Genomic DNA, 17,042 nt, shown 5'->3' with positions numbered 1-17,042 from the left:
CTGGGGGTAAATAGACCAGTCTCCGCCCTCGCGTTCACGAGGCGAGCTCTTGACGACGATATAGCAAATAGCACCTTGTGAGTCCGTATTTCTGTGGCTTGATGTGGGTAATGAGGATTTTCGTCTGATTCGCTGAATTCTAGAAATCCTCTGCTTACGAGATTGTTCTCCCGGGCTCCTTTTAGTCATCTCCGCTCCTGCTGTCCCCACGTAGCAGCTGCGAACTCCCGTGGCTTGTTGAAGGGCATCCTGACATCGCTGGCCGGTTTGCCAGCAGGTACAGCCTGCCTCCGCAGAGCGGGGGAGTCAGAGCTGCGGGAACAACAGCGGATCAGCTCGGCGCTGCGGCCAGAAGCAGAGCTGGTCTGCCCGCTCCTTTCGCCGGGGGAGGCGCGGGGCTGAGCGTGAGCCCACAGCGGGGGTGGGTGCGCTCCGACGGGGGACAGCCCGGGCTGCCTGCCACGCCGGGTCCTGAGCGGGAGGACCTCGGTGTTTCGGGTCGCTGGGGGTATCACCTGGCGCTCATCTCTGCCTGGAAAAGCCCACATGCGAAAGGCACTAGCGGGGTCCCTGTACCTCCGTCGGTGACTCTGCGCTGGCGATTTGGGCTCGGTCCGAGGAGAAGCTCCTGCTTCTGTCTTCGGTCTTCCTCAGTGTGCAGACAGCCCCTATTTTCTGTCGGGCTCCCGTCAGTGTACGAGCTTTCACGTGCTCCTTTCCGGGTGGAGATGAGGTCTGGGGCTGCCGGTCGGTCTGAAGACAGCTGCCGGCGAGGAGAGTTCATCGGTTCCCCTCGGAGGAGAAACTGCAGGGCTGTCGCTCCGTCTGCTCCTATGAACGGATTCAGCCCCTTCTGTTGTCTCCTGCTGAAGTGCCATGTCCTAATTTAGCACCAGTGGGGGTCCTCGGTTCTTGTGGGCACCTCTGGGATTTTCCCAAGCCTCAATACCGAGTGGGACGTGTCCTGCAAGCCTCCACCGAAGGCACCGCTCTGCATCTGCAATGCCTCTGATGCATTGCCCGCGGAAACGACGCTTTAAAATAATTGCTGACGTAGGTGATGATGTTCAAACATGAGTGGCCCTTCGTGTGGTGCATCTGTGAGCTCCACAGCCCCGAGGTAACCCAGTTTTACTAGTCACCTTTATTTTTTTGCCTTTGCTCTCTTAATAGTCTCTTCTGGCCACTGCCATTGTTCAGAACACTACATGCATGGCTGGACTAATGACATCTTATTGCTGGAAAAGGGGATGATTGGTTGAAAATATAAGACGGGGTGGAAGAAAGAGTACCTAAGGATGCCTGAGGCTCTGAGGCGGTGTAAATGCAGCATTGCAGCTACCTGTTGGGTGGAGGGATGTGGAGGAAGCACTCTGTGAGCATGTCGGGGAGCGGAACATGATGAGAGGGGTTGTGTAGTGGTGAGTGAGACTGCAGAGGTTCCGGCCCATGCCTTCAGGATTGCAAAAAATTGAATTCCTTGGCGACTCAGGTCAAACCAGCTTTAAGAATGGGTCAAGCCAAGGGAAGGGAATAGGGAACGGTTTGGAGATGGCAAATTGAAGGCAAACATGAGATCAAAGATGAGGGGTTTTAAACAGTGGTTACATTATCTACTGTGATACCAAGGGAAGCATCTACATTAAAGGTGTTTACTATGACTGATGTGCAGATAACATAATTAGGGTAAGCAACTTGAGATGGAGAGGACACCTTTGAGACTGGAGACTCTGAAAAGAGGGGTTAGGTGGAATGGCAGCCAAACAAGAGTGAGAGTAGAGAAACTGAGTGTAAAGGCACTCTTGAGACCCGCGGGGCAGCTGGATGTGGGAAGTAGAGCACAAACAGACAGGGAGGAATGGGCCTGGGATTCTGCTGAGAAGAGCAGTGGCTCTGCACAAAGGGCAAGGCTGGATTCTGCTCCCACGGCACAATGGTGTTATTCCCTTCACAGAAGGAGTGGCTGTGGTGTAACAGGCCCTGGGTATTTAATGTTACTAAGCACTGGATTTTGGCCATGGCCCAGAGATGTCTGAGTGGCGTATGGATCAGGCTCCCATCCAGGCTGGACTGGGAAGGCAGTGCGGTAGGAGCTGGGTGTTGAGATGGTGCAGCAACACCCGTGTTCCGGTGAGTGAAGCTGCCTGGCTGCTGGGGACATCATTGTCCACAGCAGAGTGTGGAAAAGGACAATAGGACAAGGGAGGCCAAAATACTAAAGGAGGCTTGTAAGGTTTTAAAATGGTGTTAAAAAGAAAGACAATTGAAGGCAGGTTCCCTTAGATCCCTGTAAACAAGCATTAGATGACGCTACAAAATTAAAGAGATATAGCAGAAAGCTGAAGAAGTTATTTTGATGTTAAATGAGTAGTAAACGAGTGAATTAAAGACAAAATTGGTGTAGGCTGCAGATACTTCTCAAAAGGTGAGTACATCTTGGAAAGAGGCAAATGTACAATTATTTTTATTTTGGCCATTGTTCCTTAATTCAGTTTGTGCTAGCACTGCTGGTATTTCAAGCACTGGTATGCATAACCACAACTTGTTATTCCAGTATTAAGATTTAAAGAAAATCTGCCTTTGAGTGGGTTTATCTGTTCAACAGGAAGACCTTGGGCCCAAAATTCTTGCATTTTTTCATTGCAAACCCAGTCACAGATGGGTGAGTAGAGTCTGTGTGTTTTACCTGTGTGTGCACCTGGGACACCAACACCCATCTGCCTTAGCCTTCCCGGGCAGATGGATTTATCTTTGCTGCAGGCCAATGTTAGGGGAAATTTATCAGTCTTTCCTGTGATTTTAATAGGTGGTGTTGCATTGGTTCAGGGTGTTTATAATGACTACACTACAGAGCAGTAAAACTAGCAACTTTTTCATATATTGTAGATGACATCATATCTTGGCAGAAGAGGAGTCTAGGGCAAATTCGGAGTGGGGGGAGTCTGGATGACAATTTTATGGTGACCAGGTGGGAATTGGGGACTTCTGCAGTTAGCAATCAAGGAAAAAAAAAAACCAAAACCACCAAACCAAGGTAAACAGTGTACCTTAAATACTTACATTTTATACTGTGTGCAATGGTCCATTGAACACATTTACATGGTGTGTGAATTAAGGTGGGTGCACACCAGCTCCACAGCTCCTGCACTCAGCCCCCCTTCCCCCACTGCTCTAACGGGTGCTGTAGCATCAACACAGTAGAAGTGGAATGCAACATTCAGGTACTGCCAGGGTGTGCCTGGGGTTAAAAAAATCGTATCTGCAGATACGTGTGCTGGGACTGACCAAGTCTTGCGCCGGTGCGGGCAGGATAGGAACATCACTGTGAGGTTTTGCTGAGTTGCGAGGATGCAAACAAATGTATCTATTTGTTTATTTATTTAATGTACAAATCTTGGCTGTGGTCCCAATTTTCTCCTATTTTGAAAGGCCCTGGTACTATGTATAATTGAAATGTTCTTTTTCACTTGGCCAGAAATTCTCAGCTGCATAAAGAAACACAATGAACACAAGAAGGGTTAAGATCTGTCCTTGTTGCACATTTATAGCCTCTTGCTTTTGATTGATCAGGATCTCATGATAATAATCTCTCACAGAAGGATGCTAGGAACAGAGGAGACCAGCGGGCTTGTCAGGGCTTGAGGCCTGTCTGTGTAAATTGCTGCCACAGGTCATTCCAGGAGGGTTTTCCAGAAGGGTATTTTGAAATGCTTTCTGCCCTCTCCCACCTGCTTAGGGGGTAGTTGCTAACTGTGCTCTCGGTGCAGAAAGTCAGGTGAGCAGAGAGCTTTGATTCCCCCCCCCCCCTTTTTTTTTTTCTTTTTTCACTTGTGATCTCCTATCTCTGTGTGGTACCAGCTCGTCTCTCCCCACAGTTCCTGGGCATGTCCTAAATGCAAGATCTCTCTGGCACTGATATTTACTTTTCTGCAAGTAATTGGACTGCTGCAGCCTCCCACTTTCTCCTGCCCACCCGAGCCATCCCCATCCTGCTTTGGCAGGCTGGATGGGAGCTCGTCTGTGGGTGATCTGACTGGGGACTATCAGAGATCCTTCTCTCCAATAATCTGTGTCAATTTTCCTTGTCCAGAAGGAGAAAAAAAGAAAAGTGCCCCCCCCTTCCTTTTTTTTTTTTTTTTTTAACAGGGGTACACTGCCTCCTTTAATTTGCTCTTAAAACCCCTCTGGGAAATGTTGTGCTCAGCCGGAGACTGCCTGGGCTGTGCTGACCCACGTTTAGCCGATGCCTGTCACTTCTCATACGCATTTCTCTCCCACCGCGGTACTCTGACAGCGTGCGGCAGCGCATCCTGTCGCTGCCTCTCTTGCAAGGAGCAGGGCGGGGGGGCTGCATCTGTCCTTCAGGGAAACGCATCCATGCCGTGGACTCGGGGACCCGGAGCTCCCTCGGATCTCCGTCGGGCGTTTAAAGAAGAAAAAAGAAAGGGGGGGGGGGTGGTGGTGGTGAAGAAGCTGCCGGCCGGTGAGGTGGCAGCGTTGGAGGGAGCGCAGCCCTCTCCCCCGGCGGCGCAGGTGTCGCCGCGGCCTCTGGGTGGCGCTGCCGCCGCCGCACGCCGGTAAGAGACGCGCGGGGTCCCGCCGCGCCGGTCACAGAGAGCGGCAACGGCGGGCGCAGCGCAGCGGAGCTGCCGCCTCTCCCCGCACGGCAGCCGGCGGTGCGGGGCGGGGGAGCCGCCGCGGAGCCAGGGCACCTCCCGCGCCGGCAGCGAGCTTCTCCCCTTGCCGCCGCTGTGCCCTGGTGTCTGTTCACTTCGCGCTGGGAACTTCGGGGGTTTGCTGAAATTCTGGATTATGTTCCTGCTGAGCTGGTCTGCGGGGAGCTGAGCCAGGGGAGGAAGAATGCGGGTGTATTTAATGGTCTTCTGCCTTATCTGCTGCACCGCGAACGGGCAAGTAGTGTATACCATTGCTGAGGAAACAGAGTGTGGAGCGTCTGTTGGGAACATAGCAAAGGATCTTGGAATAAATGCAGCTACACTTTCAGCTCGGAAATTTCGCATGATCACCGGTTCAAGTAAGCAATATTTTAATATAAATGCAAGCACAGGGGCTTTGTCTGTTAATGAGCCCATAGACAGAGAACAGCTTTGTGAATTAGAGTCTGCCTGTCTTCTGAATTATGAACTCGTGTTAGACAACCCCCTAGAGCTTTATAGGATGGAATTTAAAGTCTTGGACATAAATGACAATTCCCCCAGCTTTCCCTTAAGTGAATATCATATAAACGTGCCTGAGTTCCTGTCACCTGGGGCACGGTTTACACTCCCCAACGCCCAAGATCTTGATGAAGGTACCAACAGTGTCCAGAATTACACTCTGAGCCCTGATGAACATTTCCATTTGGAAATGCAGACACGCGGAGATGGGAGTAAATATCCTGAATTGGTGCTGAAGAAAGCCTTAGACAGGGAGCAGCAAGCCACTCACAGACTTTTCCTTACAGCCAAAGATGGTGGGGATCCTCCGAAGTTCGGTGATGTCCCAATCATTGTCACTGTGCTGGATACCAATGACAATGCACCAGAATTTGAGCACTCAGTCTACAGGGGAAGTATCTTGGAAAACTCCCCCAGTGGCACTTTGGTAGTGCAAGTGCATGCCACGGACTTGGATGAAGGTGCAAATGGAGAGGTCAGGTATTCGTTTAGCAATATTACTTCTGCTGATCTACAGCGAATGTTCTTAATTCACCCGCACACTGGGGAGGTGACAGTCAATGGTGTTTTAGCCGTTCAGAGACCTCTCCTCGAGATGCTTATTGAGGCAAGGGATAATGGGGCATTTGGCATGTCCAGCACAGCTAAGCTTCTGGTGGAAATCACTGATGTGAACAATCATGGTCCAGAGATAACAATTACATCCCTTTCCAGTCCCATTCCCGAGGATGCTGTTCCTGGCACAGTGATAGCTCTGCTGAGTATTATGGATAAGGACCCTGGGGAGAATGGGAAAGTAACCTGCCAGATCCCCGATAACCTTCCCTTCCAGTTAAAGCCTTCCCTTGAAAACTACTACAGCCTGGTCACCAGTGGGCTTCTTGACCGAGAACTAATCAGTGGGTACAACATCACCATTACTGCCACAGACTTGGGCTCTCCACCCATCACCACTCAGAAGACCCTTTGGGTGCAGATTTCTGATGTGAATGATAACCCACCTGTCTTCAGCGCTGACAATTTTGATGTGTTTGTGGAGGAGAACAATCCACTTGGTGCTTTTCTCTGCCAGGTCTCAGCATCTGACCCTGATATGGGGGACAATGGACAGGTCTCTTACATGCTCAGGAATTCCACAGTTGCAGGCAGTGCCCTGGCCAGCATTTTGTCCATGAGCTTGGCCAACGGGAGCATCTATGCAAAACGTGCCTTTGACTTTGAGCAGCTTAGGAGCTTCTATTTCCAAGTGGAAGCCAAGGACAATGGGTCACCGGCCTTGAGTGCTGCCATAACTGTGAATGTTTACATCTCAGACCAGAATGACAATGCCCCAGCCATCCTGTACCCCACCAGCGAGAATGGTTCAGTAGCTGTGGAAGTTGTGCCCCGCCTGGCTGATGAGGACTACCTGGTGACCAAAGTAGTGGCAGATGATGAGGACAATGCGCAGAATGCCTGGCTCTCCTATCACCTTGCCCATTCCTCTGACTCCACCCTGTTCCACTTGGCACCACACTCTGGTGAGCTGCGCACCATGCGCTCCATGCGCTCCACTGACTTCCTCAAGCACAAGGTGGTTGTGGTGGTGCGGGACCATGGGGATCCGCCACTCTCTTCTACTGTGACGGTGGGCATCCTGCTGGCTGATACCCTGCCTCAGGCACTGCCAGACTTTGATGACAGTGGCGAGCCACCACCACTGCTCAACGCTACAAACATCTACTTGATCATTTCCCTTGCCTGTGTCTCCTGCATCTTTGCAGTGTTCCTCCTCTTTCTTGCCATTGTGAGGCTGTGCCACTGCCAGACTTGCTGCTGCAGTGGCTGCTGCTGCCCAGCTGATGAGTATGAAAAGTATTGCTATAGTGTGCACATGCTTCCAAGCTCCCACCTCCCACCAGACATGCTGGAGGTCACTCGTGTGGGTAAACTGACTCACACCTACTTGTACAGGGCATCTGTAGGTCTTGGGCCTAGTAACAGTGGCATCCCAAATGGTGATGCTGGGAATATTTTCAGTGGCTCAAGGTTACAAGTGCCAGGACCCTGCATCCAAGTGCAGCAGGTCCAACGTGATCGGTTGAGTGCTGTCCTTATGGTAAGTTCTTCTTCCTTTCACTTTCTTTCTCCCAGGCATATGGCCTACACTGGGTTGCTGTCAGTGTGGAAGAAGGTACTGAGGGTATTTGCAGGAGAGCAGGCATCATTTCATGGCACCTGGAGGAAACTTAATTTCCTTTTATATCTTCCCTAAAACCAAGATCTCTTTGGGTGAAATATGGTCATGAGATGATAAAAAAGATTTTTTTCCTCAAAAACATTTAGGACCTTCAGATATAACTGAAGGTAAAGAAGATGTAAATGAAAACTGAATACCTTGGAAGCCCCTCCCCCCCACCCCCCACCCCCATTCCTGAGAGTTTTTCATTGAGAGGTGGGTAGTTTGCTGAGTCAAGAGGCTGTTTTGCAATGCCCAAGGTAAGCCTATGGTGGAGCAGCAGGAATTCAATATTCAGCATCTCTTTAGGAAATTTAATTTGTAGCGTTCTTCTCTTGTTCCAAGCAATCCTTAGGCTTTGTGAATCTAAAATAATTCTCTTCTGAGCCTCTAACCAAGCTGGTTTCTTGTCAGTAGTGTCATGGGTGACTTTGCAGAAGAAAATATCTTATTTTGATCACGGTTTAGAGCTACAAGGTAGGATATGTCTGCAGGTCTGATCTGCTGGGTGTTCCTGTGTCACTTGTCCAAGATTCAGTTTTCTTATATGCAGAGTAGCACTGGTTGTATTTTTAGTAGGTGCTGTGAGTCATCTTTATAGTTTTGTGAAGTTTTAAGATGTTTTGCCTGCAGTGTGTCAAATTTCCTTAGTGTGCATAATAGTAACTAACCACTGTTGGCTCTGTCCAGGCCAGTGCTCTGTGGTAAGAGCTATTCCAGATGTTTCTAAGGCAAATGTAAGAACCCATGTTAGACAGACATAGTGTAATCTGCTTCCTGCTGTTGTTTTTATCCTAATTTACAATTATTAGAGGTTGTCCTAAGTCTCTAACCATTACCTTTATTTTCATTTTTGAAACCATTATTGTACTTTTAAATACATGTAGAAGGCCAACCCCTTTTTGAACCTTGATGTAAGGATAGCTTCAGCAACTTCTTTGGATAATCAAATACATATTCAGCTATATAGCACTTCCTTTTATAATTCTTGAATTTCCAAGTAGTGATTTTTAGTAAGTTTTCCCTTCTTCTAGAAAAGACTCCTGATTTGCTCTTAACTATAAAATTAGTTTATCATGCCTTGTCTTATTTATCTGTTGGCAAGGTGAAGTTGGTTTGTGTTTTTTTTTTTCCCCTCTCACCCTTTTCTGAACACCTTTTTCCACATATATCTTATTGACAAATCTTTTCTCAAATATTTGTTATTTGACTTACATGATGGTTTATCTAGTATTTAATCAAAGTTATAATCAGTTTTAAGTCATAATCAGTTCTCTGTAGTGGCAAAGGGTTGCACATGTCATGGGTCTCACTATGCAAAGGGGGAGTTGGAATAAATCTTGCAAAAGCAGAAGTGTCAGTGTCTTTCAGTAAGAAATTGTAGAGTCCAGAAAAATAGCAGTGACAGTATGTAAAGAAGAATTTGTACCTAATGCATTGGTGTAATTTGGGAATATCATTGATTATTTTGAGGATCTGAAAAAAAAAAAAAAAAGGCTAAGTTAGAACCTTTGTAATGGGGAGTTAAAAACCTTCTTGGCAATCTCTTAACTCAGAAGGTGTCTGCAAGAACCCTGATAGTGTCCTGGGGTGTATTCTTGGCTGGAGAGTAGTTCATAATTGCAAAATTTCTGTAACAAAGGTGATATAAAAAACCCCTGGCACAACTAATTTCCATGTTCCTATTGAGAAAGATCTTGAAACTCAGGCTATCAACACATTAATGGACTGAATAATAGTAAAAATGCAAAAGTATCTCTATCTCTGTAATGAGAACAATCAAAACGTGTCTCATTACATCTCATGTATTTCAGTCATTCAGGTGAATTTTTAAATTTGAAATATGAGACACCTTTTTAGGAGCTCTTGATAGTGGGCAAAATAAATCTGAGATGTCACCTTTGGCAATTTTATTAGCTCCTAATATGCAGAAATAGGTAACCATAGATGTGACCTCTGCGGAAAGTCCAAAGGCTATTCATTAATTGAGCTGAGTAGGGGAGCAGAGACTGTGAAAACTTATGTACCCTTAGAAACAAAAGGATGTCAGTTGTTATTAATTTGGTGTTGATGATTCCAGTGGCTAGTATACTGGAGAATCAACTACATATATATACATGCATATATGTCTATATATACAGTTTACATATTTCTTGCAAAATTTGCAAGTTATTAAAATGACATTCATATTCAAATAATCAGGAGTGGTCAGAAGCTGCAGTTTCTGTATTTTCATTTCTGTACATGCTTTAGATTCACCAAGATTTAAAATAAAGTATAATTATGTTAAGAGATGCTTAGAAAATAGTTTCCAGTCATCTGAGGTGGGAAAGAGAACTGACACTCATTCTTGAAAACTATTCCTTAGTCCAAATCCCTGTAGACTTAAATACGATTTCTATGCAAAAAGATCACAGTCACTTTATTAGTGAGGAATATTTTTACTAATTTTTTATTAAAATGAGAGGATTATAATTTTTCAGTGTTTACCAATAGGAATTTCAGTTTGGGTGTTGACTAAATTTTGTCTTTAAGTGCTTTCAGACTGACCTATTTGGAGTTAAAAACATAAACATATGTGACCCTTTGAACTTCTGAGGAGGGATCATTGCATTGCTCCCTAAGAATAAGAATGTAACAAAAAGAAAGTGTCAAATATTTAAAAGGCACTGGAAACAACTCCAAAACTGTAATTGTAGCAGAACTTAAATATCTTCGATTATTTTATTTTTTTAATTAGGGGGGGGATTACAGGTTTTGGTATGTCGAAGACAGAAAAAATGTCTACATATACAAAAAGTTAATTGAAATTCCAGAAGTTAAATGTATTTTAAAAATTTAGGTTAACTTCTTTATTCTTGGTCTTGATGTGCTTGATAGGCTTGAATGATTTTTACATATGCAGAAGCACAAGACCGTTTTGTGCTTTTACATCTTCTATTTAGGTTAGAGCTAAATATAGAACTATGTGTGGCCATAACAGCAGTATAGTAAACTGTAGCTGTATCTCACTATTTTGCCGAGTCTTTCTGCAATGTAGCATAAGTGACAGCTAAGTGAAAAGCATGTTACACTGCTGTGCTACTGTGCTGTATTAGAGACAAAGGCACTAGTGGGATTACTAACGTAAGCAGTAGTTCACTGAGTATTTCTGGGATCGTGATGTGACCATGGATTGTTACATTTCTTTTGTTTGCTTGTGTTGTCCATTGTGCTACACAAAAGGCCTGTAAAATATTCCTACATTCAGAGTGTAGTGACCTCTCTGTGATTTGACATTCAATATTTAGGTTACATCCAAAAATAGACACAAACCTAGCAGTGGAGACTATTTCTTGCTAAACTGCAGTAGGAATGGAATCATTTTATGCATTTCCAGTGACAAAAGTGGATGCACTTTGGGACATTGTCTCCACATTGAGACAGTGGCATGCAATCTAGGCTGAACTGCTGCAGGCTAAGCATCAGTGGCTGGCTTACACAAGTAAAGACCAGCCACGTGAGCAAGCCCTCCCTGCAACTCATTCTGATGGGAGCATGCCCCATAACATAGCCAAATATAAGGGTGAAGCACCTTCCTAATTTTTTCTGTCCGTGCTGATAACAACCTGCCTAGTACCGGTAGTCTTATGCCCACATTGTAAGAATTCAGTTGTGTAGGCAGATTTCTTGGCTACAGAAGTTACTGTTGGGGTCAGGCCAAGAAAATCCTAGAAAGAGTGATGATCAAAGAAAATTCAGCAAGGGAAACTGCTATAGATTTCCCTCTTTCTGACTGCTTCAATTACCTTTCGTAAAGAAGGATGCAGCTCCAATGTTCAACAAAAAAACACTGTGTCCAGGAAAGGCTACAAATGCCTGGGCTGAAACGTTGCTTGTCTGATGGCTGCCTTGGATTATTATTGTTAGAGGTAGTGGAAGGGAGAGTGACAGGAGGAGTAGCTTGAGACAAAGGGCTTGAGGGGATGTGGAGGGTAATGTAGGGATGTGGAGGGTAATGTGACTGTATTTGGAGGTGCATAAGGCAAAGGCAATGATGGGCAGGGAAGGATGAAATTGGATGGTGAACTGGGCTGAGGGAGGGTAGATGTGAGTAGTAATTCTTGTATGAAAGCATAGAACAAGAAAACACAATTTGGATCAAGTGCAGTCCTTTCCTATATCAGCCACCATTTAATCTTAAATCTTCAAATTCAGAGATTTAAATTTTAATTGTAAAAATACTAATTTTAATTGCAAAATTCACTAGGTTGTAACCAGTATTCCTATTGGGAAGTTATTCCTCTAAGGCTTTGAAACCCTCTTTTGACATCCTGTCAACAGTTATTTGATGTGAATTTGTAGACATTTGTTCTTGTGCCAACAATGTTCTTTTAGTGTAAGTACTTTTCCCTCTTTGGGGTGTGCTTTCTTTGTAGCTTAGAGAGCAACCACATCTTTTCTTAGACTTTGTTTGACTCAGCTAAACAAGTCATTCTCTTCCAGTCTTTTTTCTAAGGTCGCTTCTGCACTTGTCTGATCATGCTAATATCCATTCTCTGCATCTGTTCTTCCTTTGTGGATATTTATTTATTGCAAATATGTGACCAGAATTATATATAATATTTCAGACAAAGGGCCTCCTACACAGTGATAGGAATACTTCCCTGTCCAGGGGATAGGGAATACATCACCTGATACCTCTTGGGATGGTAGTTACCTTCTCCATAGTTGTAATATGTTGATTGATCAGTCATGTAAGTATTATTGCAGGACTTCTTTGGGGTAGAGTGGATGGGGGAAGGCTGGTTCCTAAGATGGTGGTTTTCCTGCCTAACTTCTTCCATCTAAATGCTTGATGTTTGAACCTTAGATGTTAAAAAATCATAGCCACCTGCTGAGAGCAACTCATCCTGTTCATCTTAAACACAAGAGTTTAGACATAGTCTAGATATAATGCTGAGACTAGATGCACAACTTTTAAATGACTGAAACTAGTTGATATAAGTAGTACTTTATGGGAGTCTGCACTTTGGGTTATTAGACATCCTCCATTTCTGTGACAGGTGTCAAGTTGTTCCTGCAGTGAATGATGCCATATCATTGTCTTCCTCAACTGTTGTTAGAACAGCCCAACTTCTTGTGCCATTGTTAATTTTTTCAGTGTAGCACTGTGTTGAATGTTTTACTGAAATCAGAATAGATAAGATGAATTTCAGTTTATGTTTTCATTCAAGAGAACTGAAGACCAGTCTAGCAAATAGTTGTGTTTGATAAATCTATAAGAATTTTCTTTCCTTTTCAGTGTACTTTCATTTGTCATTTATCCCTTCCTCCAAATTTTTATCCAAACAGGCAGGCTAGTGGACTTGTGGTCACATAGGCTGGATTTTACCATTCTAAATTACTGGCGCTGCAGTTGCTTTTCTTCAATCTGATCATTCTACTCCAGACCTGACAGGTTTATCTTAAAAAGAAATGCCCCTCCCCCCCCTCCCCGTCCAAAGCCCCCCCAAACCCCAACCAACAACAACAACAACAAAAAAACCCACCCAAGCCAAAACAAACCCTCCTCAATCCTACACTTACTTGTCTGTTCTTTTAGAAATCTGTGATGGAAATCAGGTAGCAGGGGTTTGAAGATGCTGAAAGATGCTGCATTTTACTTCTGCCTTTGTGATAGCAATTTCCATTCCCTCAGAGTAATTTGTCATATAGTCAACATCACACTCAAGATATTGAAAATAGAGGAAAGTATAGATTTATTATCATAAATGGGATACTGTCTCAAGGGGATGATTGGTCCACATATGACATGTTTTTGTACTGTTGGCCTGTGCATCCTCTGTGTCCTGTTGGAGAGAGGCTGCTGGGCTTTTAGTGTGGCCCCCTAGAATAATACTCATGATATGAATTTTGGGGATTACAGTTAGCTTTTTGTTACATTTTGTTCAATGTAACAAAAGGAATTCTGCTAAGAGTGTGACTTGTTGAGGATTGTTTGAAGTCACAATTAATCAAAAGAATAGCAACAAAATCCAACACCAGAACTGAAAAGGGAGGCAAGCAGACAAGTGGGAATTAAGATATTCAGTTCAGACTTGTAAGACAGGGCAATGGCTCAAAGATTTGATGCTATCAGAGGCATTTGGAGAATAACAGCAAATTTGACAAATACTGCAAGTGGAAATTAAATATCAGAGAAAGAAGGTACATTAAGAAATAAAGAAAAGGTTTGTACTCTCTAGTCTCTGAGCAGTCTTTCTAAGGAAAATGAACATATTTTTGGTTTTTGGATTCTTTTTTTCTGTGAAGGATTTTTTTTTTTAATATTTTGATCTGTTATTTCTTCCATCTCCCTCTGGGCTTGTCCCAGCCTGATAGGTCTTTCCTCCTTGACACCTCATTTAGTGGCTTTTATTTTCTTTCTGCAAAAGGTCCCTTCTCACAGTCAAACATCTTTGCACGATTGGTCTGCAAAATCAAAGTTTATGATGTTCATTCATGAAACCTGAAGCTGTTGGTTCCAAAAAATTCTGTGCTGTTCCTCATCCTTTTCCAATTCCTTTGTAGGGTGCAGAAGCTGAGCAAGGAAGTTTTACAGCTGAATGGGCTCTTCATCTTTTGAACTACATAGCTGTTTTCTATGTGTCTTGGGAATGTATTTTACATACCTATTAGGCTCTGCTTTTGAGCCAATAGTTACGTGGAGATTGGTGCAATATCCTTATAGTTAAAGCAGTTTTCGTTGCATGGTATTAAATTCACAGAGTCGTGATCAGACCTATCGTATTAAGACATGAATTAAGCCTGATTTCAGTATTCTAACTTTGTGAGATTCCATGAATCCCAGTATGAGAGAGATACGAAGCTACTGGAGAGAGTCTGGTGAAAGGCCTCTAAGATAACTAAGGGACTGGAGCACCTCTCATATGAGGAAAGGCTGAGAAAGTTGGGACTGTTTAGCCCAGAGAAAGAGAAGGCTTGGGCAAGATCTCATTAATATATGAAAATATCTAAAGGGAGGGTGTAAAGAAGACAGAGCCAGATTCTTTTCAGAGGTGCCTAGTGAGAGGAAAAGAGGCAATGGGCACAAACTAAATCAGAGGTTCTATCTAAGCATAAGGAAATATTTTTTAATTTACTGTGAGGATGCTGAGCACTGGCACAGATTGCCCGGGGAGGTTGTGGAGTCTCCATCCTTGGAGATATGCAAAAGCCATCTGGACATGGTCCCAGACAACCTGCCTTAGTTGGCTCTGCTTGAGCAGTGGGGTAGACAAAGTGACCTCCAGAGGTCCCTTCCAACCTCAACCAGTCTGTGATTCTGTGTTGTCCTGTTGTGGTTTATCCCGGTAGGCAGCTGAACACCACACAACTGTTTGCTCACTCCCCCCGCTCCCCAGTGGGATGGGGGAGAGAACTGGGAAAAAAAAAAAAAGGTCAAATTCATGGGTTGAGATAAAGACAGTTTAATAGTACAGAAAAAGAAGGGAAAATTAATAATAATAATAGTATACAAAATAAGTGATGCGCAATGCAATTGCTCACCACCTGCTGACTGATACCCAGTCAGTTCCTGAGATCACTGATTACTGATCACAGGTCACTGCCCCCTGGCCAACTTCCCCCAGTTTATATACTGAATATGATGTCATATGGTATGGAATACTCCTTTGGTCAGTTTGGATCAACTTTCTTGGCTGTGCCCCCTCCCAGTTTCTTGTGCACCTAGCAGAGCATGGGAATCTGAAGAAGTCCTTGACTAGTGTAAGCAGTACTTAGCAACAACTAAAACATTGTGTGTTACCAACATTCTTCTCATCCTAAATCCAAAACACAGCACTATGCCTGCTACTAGGAAGGAAATTAACTCAGTCCCAGCTGAAGCCAGGACACTATCCACCCCTTATTCTATAACATCTACGTCATGCCCAGTTCTTACCCTTTCCAATGTGTTCTAATTAATCACCACCACTTTTACTGTCTTTTGATATATACACACAGATATCATTCCCTTAGTCTGTGGGCCATCCCTCTAAAATGTCTGTTGCATTCATTTAGTCCATGACTTTGGGCTCGATCTGTCATAACAGCCTTTTGGGGTAGGAGAGGTGGTGTGAGGTGTTGGATTGTGGCATGTTGAAGCCAGTTCTGGTTCCATCACTGCTGCACTTTGCTTGGTTTTATTAAAGTTCATTCTTCCTTAGTCTGGGTGATTTTTATTGTAATACTGCTGATATGGTATATAGCACCCATAAAAGTGATAACATACAGTATTATATAGCAATTAATATCATACAATTCAGTTCATTGGCTATTTTCACCCAAAATCAAATCCCCTTGAGGTACACATTGGACTTCCCCATCCTTCCATGTTACCTACCAAGTGCATCTAGGTCCTTGAGCAAAAGTAATCCCACAAATGGGTTTGCCTTTGCCTGAGGCAGGAGTAACCCAGACTGTCTTCCCCAGCATACTTTTTACGTGCACTACAGGGACTTTATCACTTTCTACAGTATGTATAAGTTTTGATTGGGTGGGGCCAGCTTGATTGGCAGATCCCCTAGTGTTGACTAACCATGTGGCTTTTGCTAAATGTGTATCCCAATGTTTAAATATCTTGCCACACATTGCTCTCAGGGTAGTCTTTAATAGTCCATTGTATCATTCAATTTTCCTAGAGGCTGGTGCATGATAGAGGATGTGATACACCTACTCAATGCCATGCTCTTTGGCCCAAGTGTCTATGAGGTTGTTTCAGAAATGAGTCCTGTTGTCCAACTCAGTTCTTTCTGAGGTGCCCTGTTGCCATAGTGCTTGCTTTTCAAGGCCCAGGATAGTGTTCCAGGTGGTGGCATGGGGCACAGGGTATGTTTCCAGCCATCCAGTAGTTGCTTCCACCATTGTAAGCATATGGTGCTTGCCTTGGTGGGTTTGTGGGAGTGTGATGTAATCAATCTGCCAGACCTCCCCGTATTTATATTTCAGCCATCATCCTCCACACCATAGAGGCTTTAACTGCTTGGCTTGCTTGATTGCATCACGTTTCACATTCATGGATAACCTGTGCAATGGTGTCCATGGTTAAGTCCACCCCTCAATCACAAGTCCATTTATATGTTGCACCTCTTCCTTGATGGCCTGAGGTGTCCTGGGCCCACTGAGCTGTAAATAATTCACCCTTATGTTACCAGTCCAGATCCATCTGAGCCACTTCAATCTTAGCAGCCTCATCTGCCTGCTGGTTATTTTGATGTTTTTCAGTGGCCTGACTCCTGGGTATGTGAGCATCTATGTGATGTACTTTTACAACCAGGTTCTCTACCCGGGCAGCAATATTTTGCCACAATACAGCAGCCCAGATGGGTCTGCCCCTGCACTGCCGGTTGCTCTGCTTCCATTGCTGTAACCACCCCCACAGAGCATTTGCCACCATCCTTAAGTCAGTATAAAGTACTGGCCATTTTTGTCATTCAGCAATATCTAAAGCCAGCTGGATGGCTTTCACCTCTGCAAACTGACTCAATTACCCTTCTCCTTCAGCAGTTTCTACGACTTGTCATATAGGACTCCATACAGCATCCTTCCACTTCCAATGTTTTCCTACAAGATGACAGGACCCATCAGTGAACAGGGCATATTGCTTCTTATTTTCTGGCAGTTTA

At 44.4% G+C, this 17,042-nt stretch overlaps 1 protein-coding gene across 1 annotated transcript; it reads left to right on the top strand.

The window, feature by feature from the left end:
• Positions 1-4,377: 4,377 nt before the first annotated feature.
• Positions 4,378-14,002, top strand: LOC104033819 (protocadherin alpha-C1). The gene is given in 6 exon segments (XM_009486605.2): positions 4,378-4,574; positions 4,576-4,771; positions 4,773-4,847; positions 4,849-7,275; positions 13,517-13,584; positions 13,948-14,002. Coding segments are annotated over 6 exon segments (3,018 nt in total).
• Positions 14,003-17,042: the final 3,040 nt, after the last annotated feature.

The sequence above is a fragment of the Pelecanus crispus genome, chromosome 8 (genome assembly GCF_030463565.1).
Source record: "Pelecanus crispus isolate bPelCri1 chromosome 8, bPelCri1.pri, whole genome shotgun sequence".
In the NCBI taxonomy this organism is placed as follows: Eukaryota; Metazoa; Chordata; class Aves; order Pelecaniformes; family Pelecanidae; genus Pelecanus; species Pelecanus crispus.
This window is presented reverse-complemented; position numbering and strand designations above follow the sequence as displayed.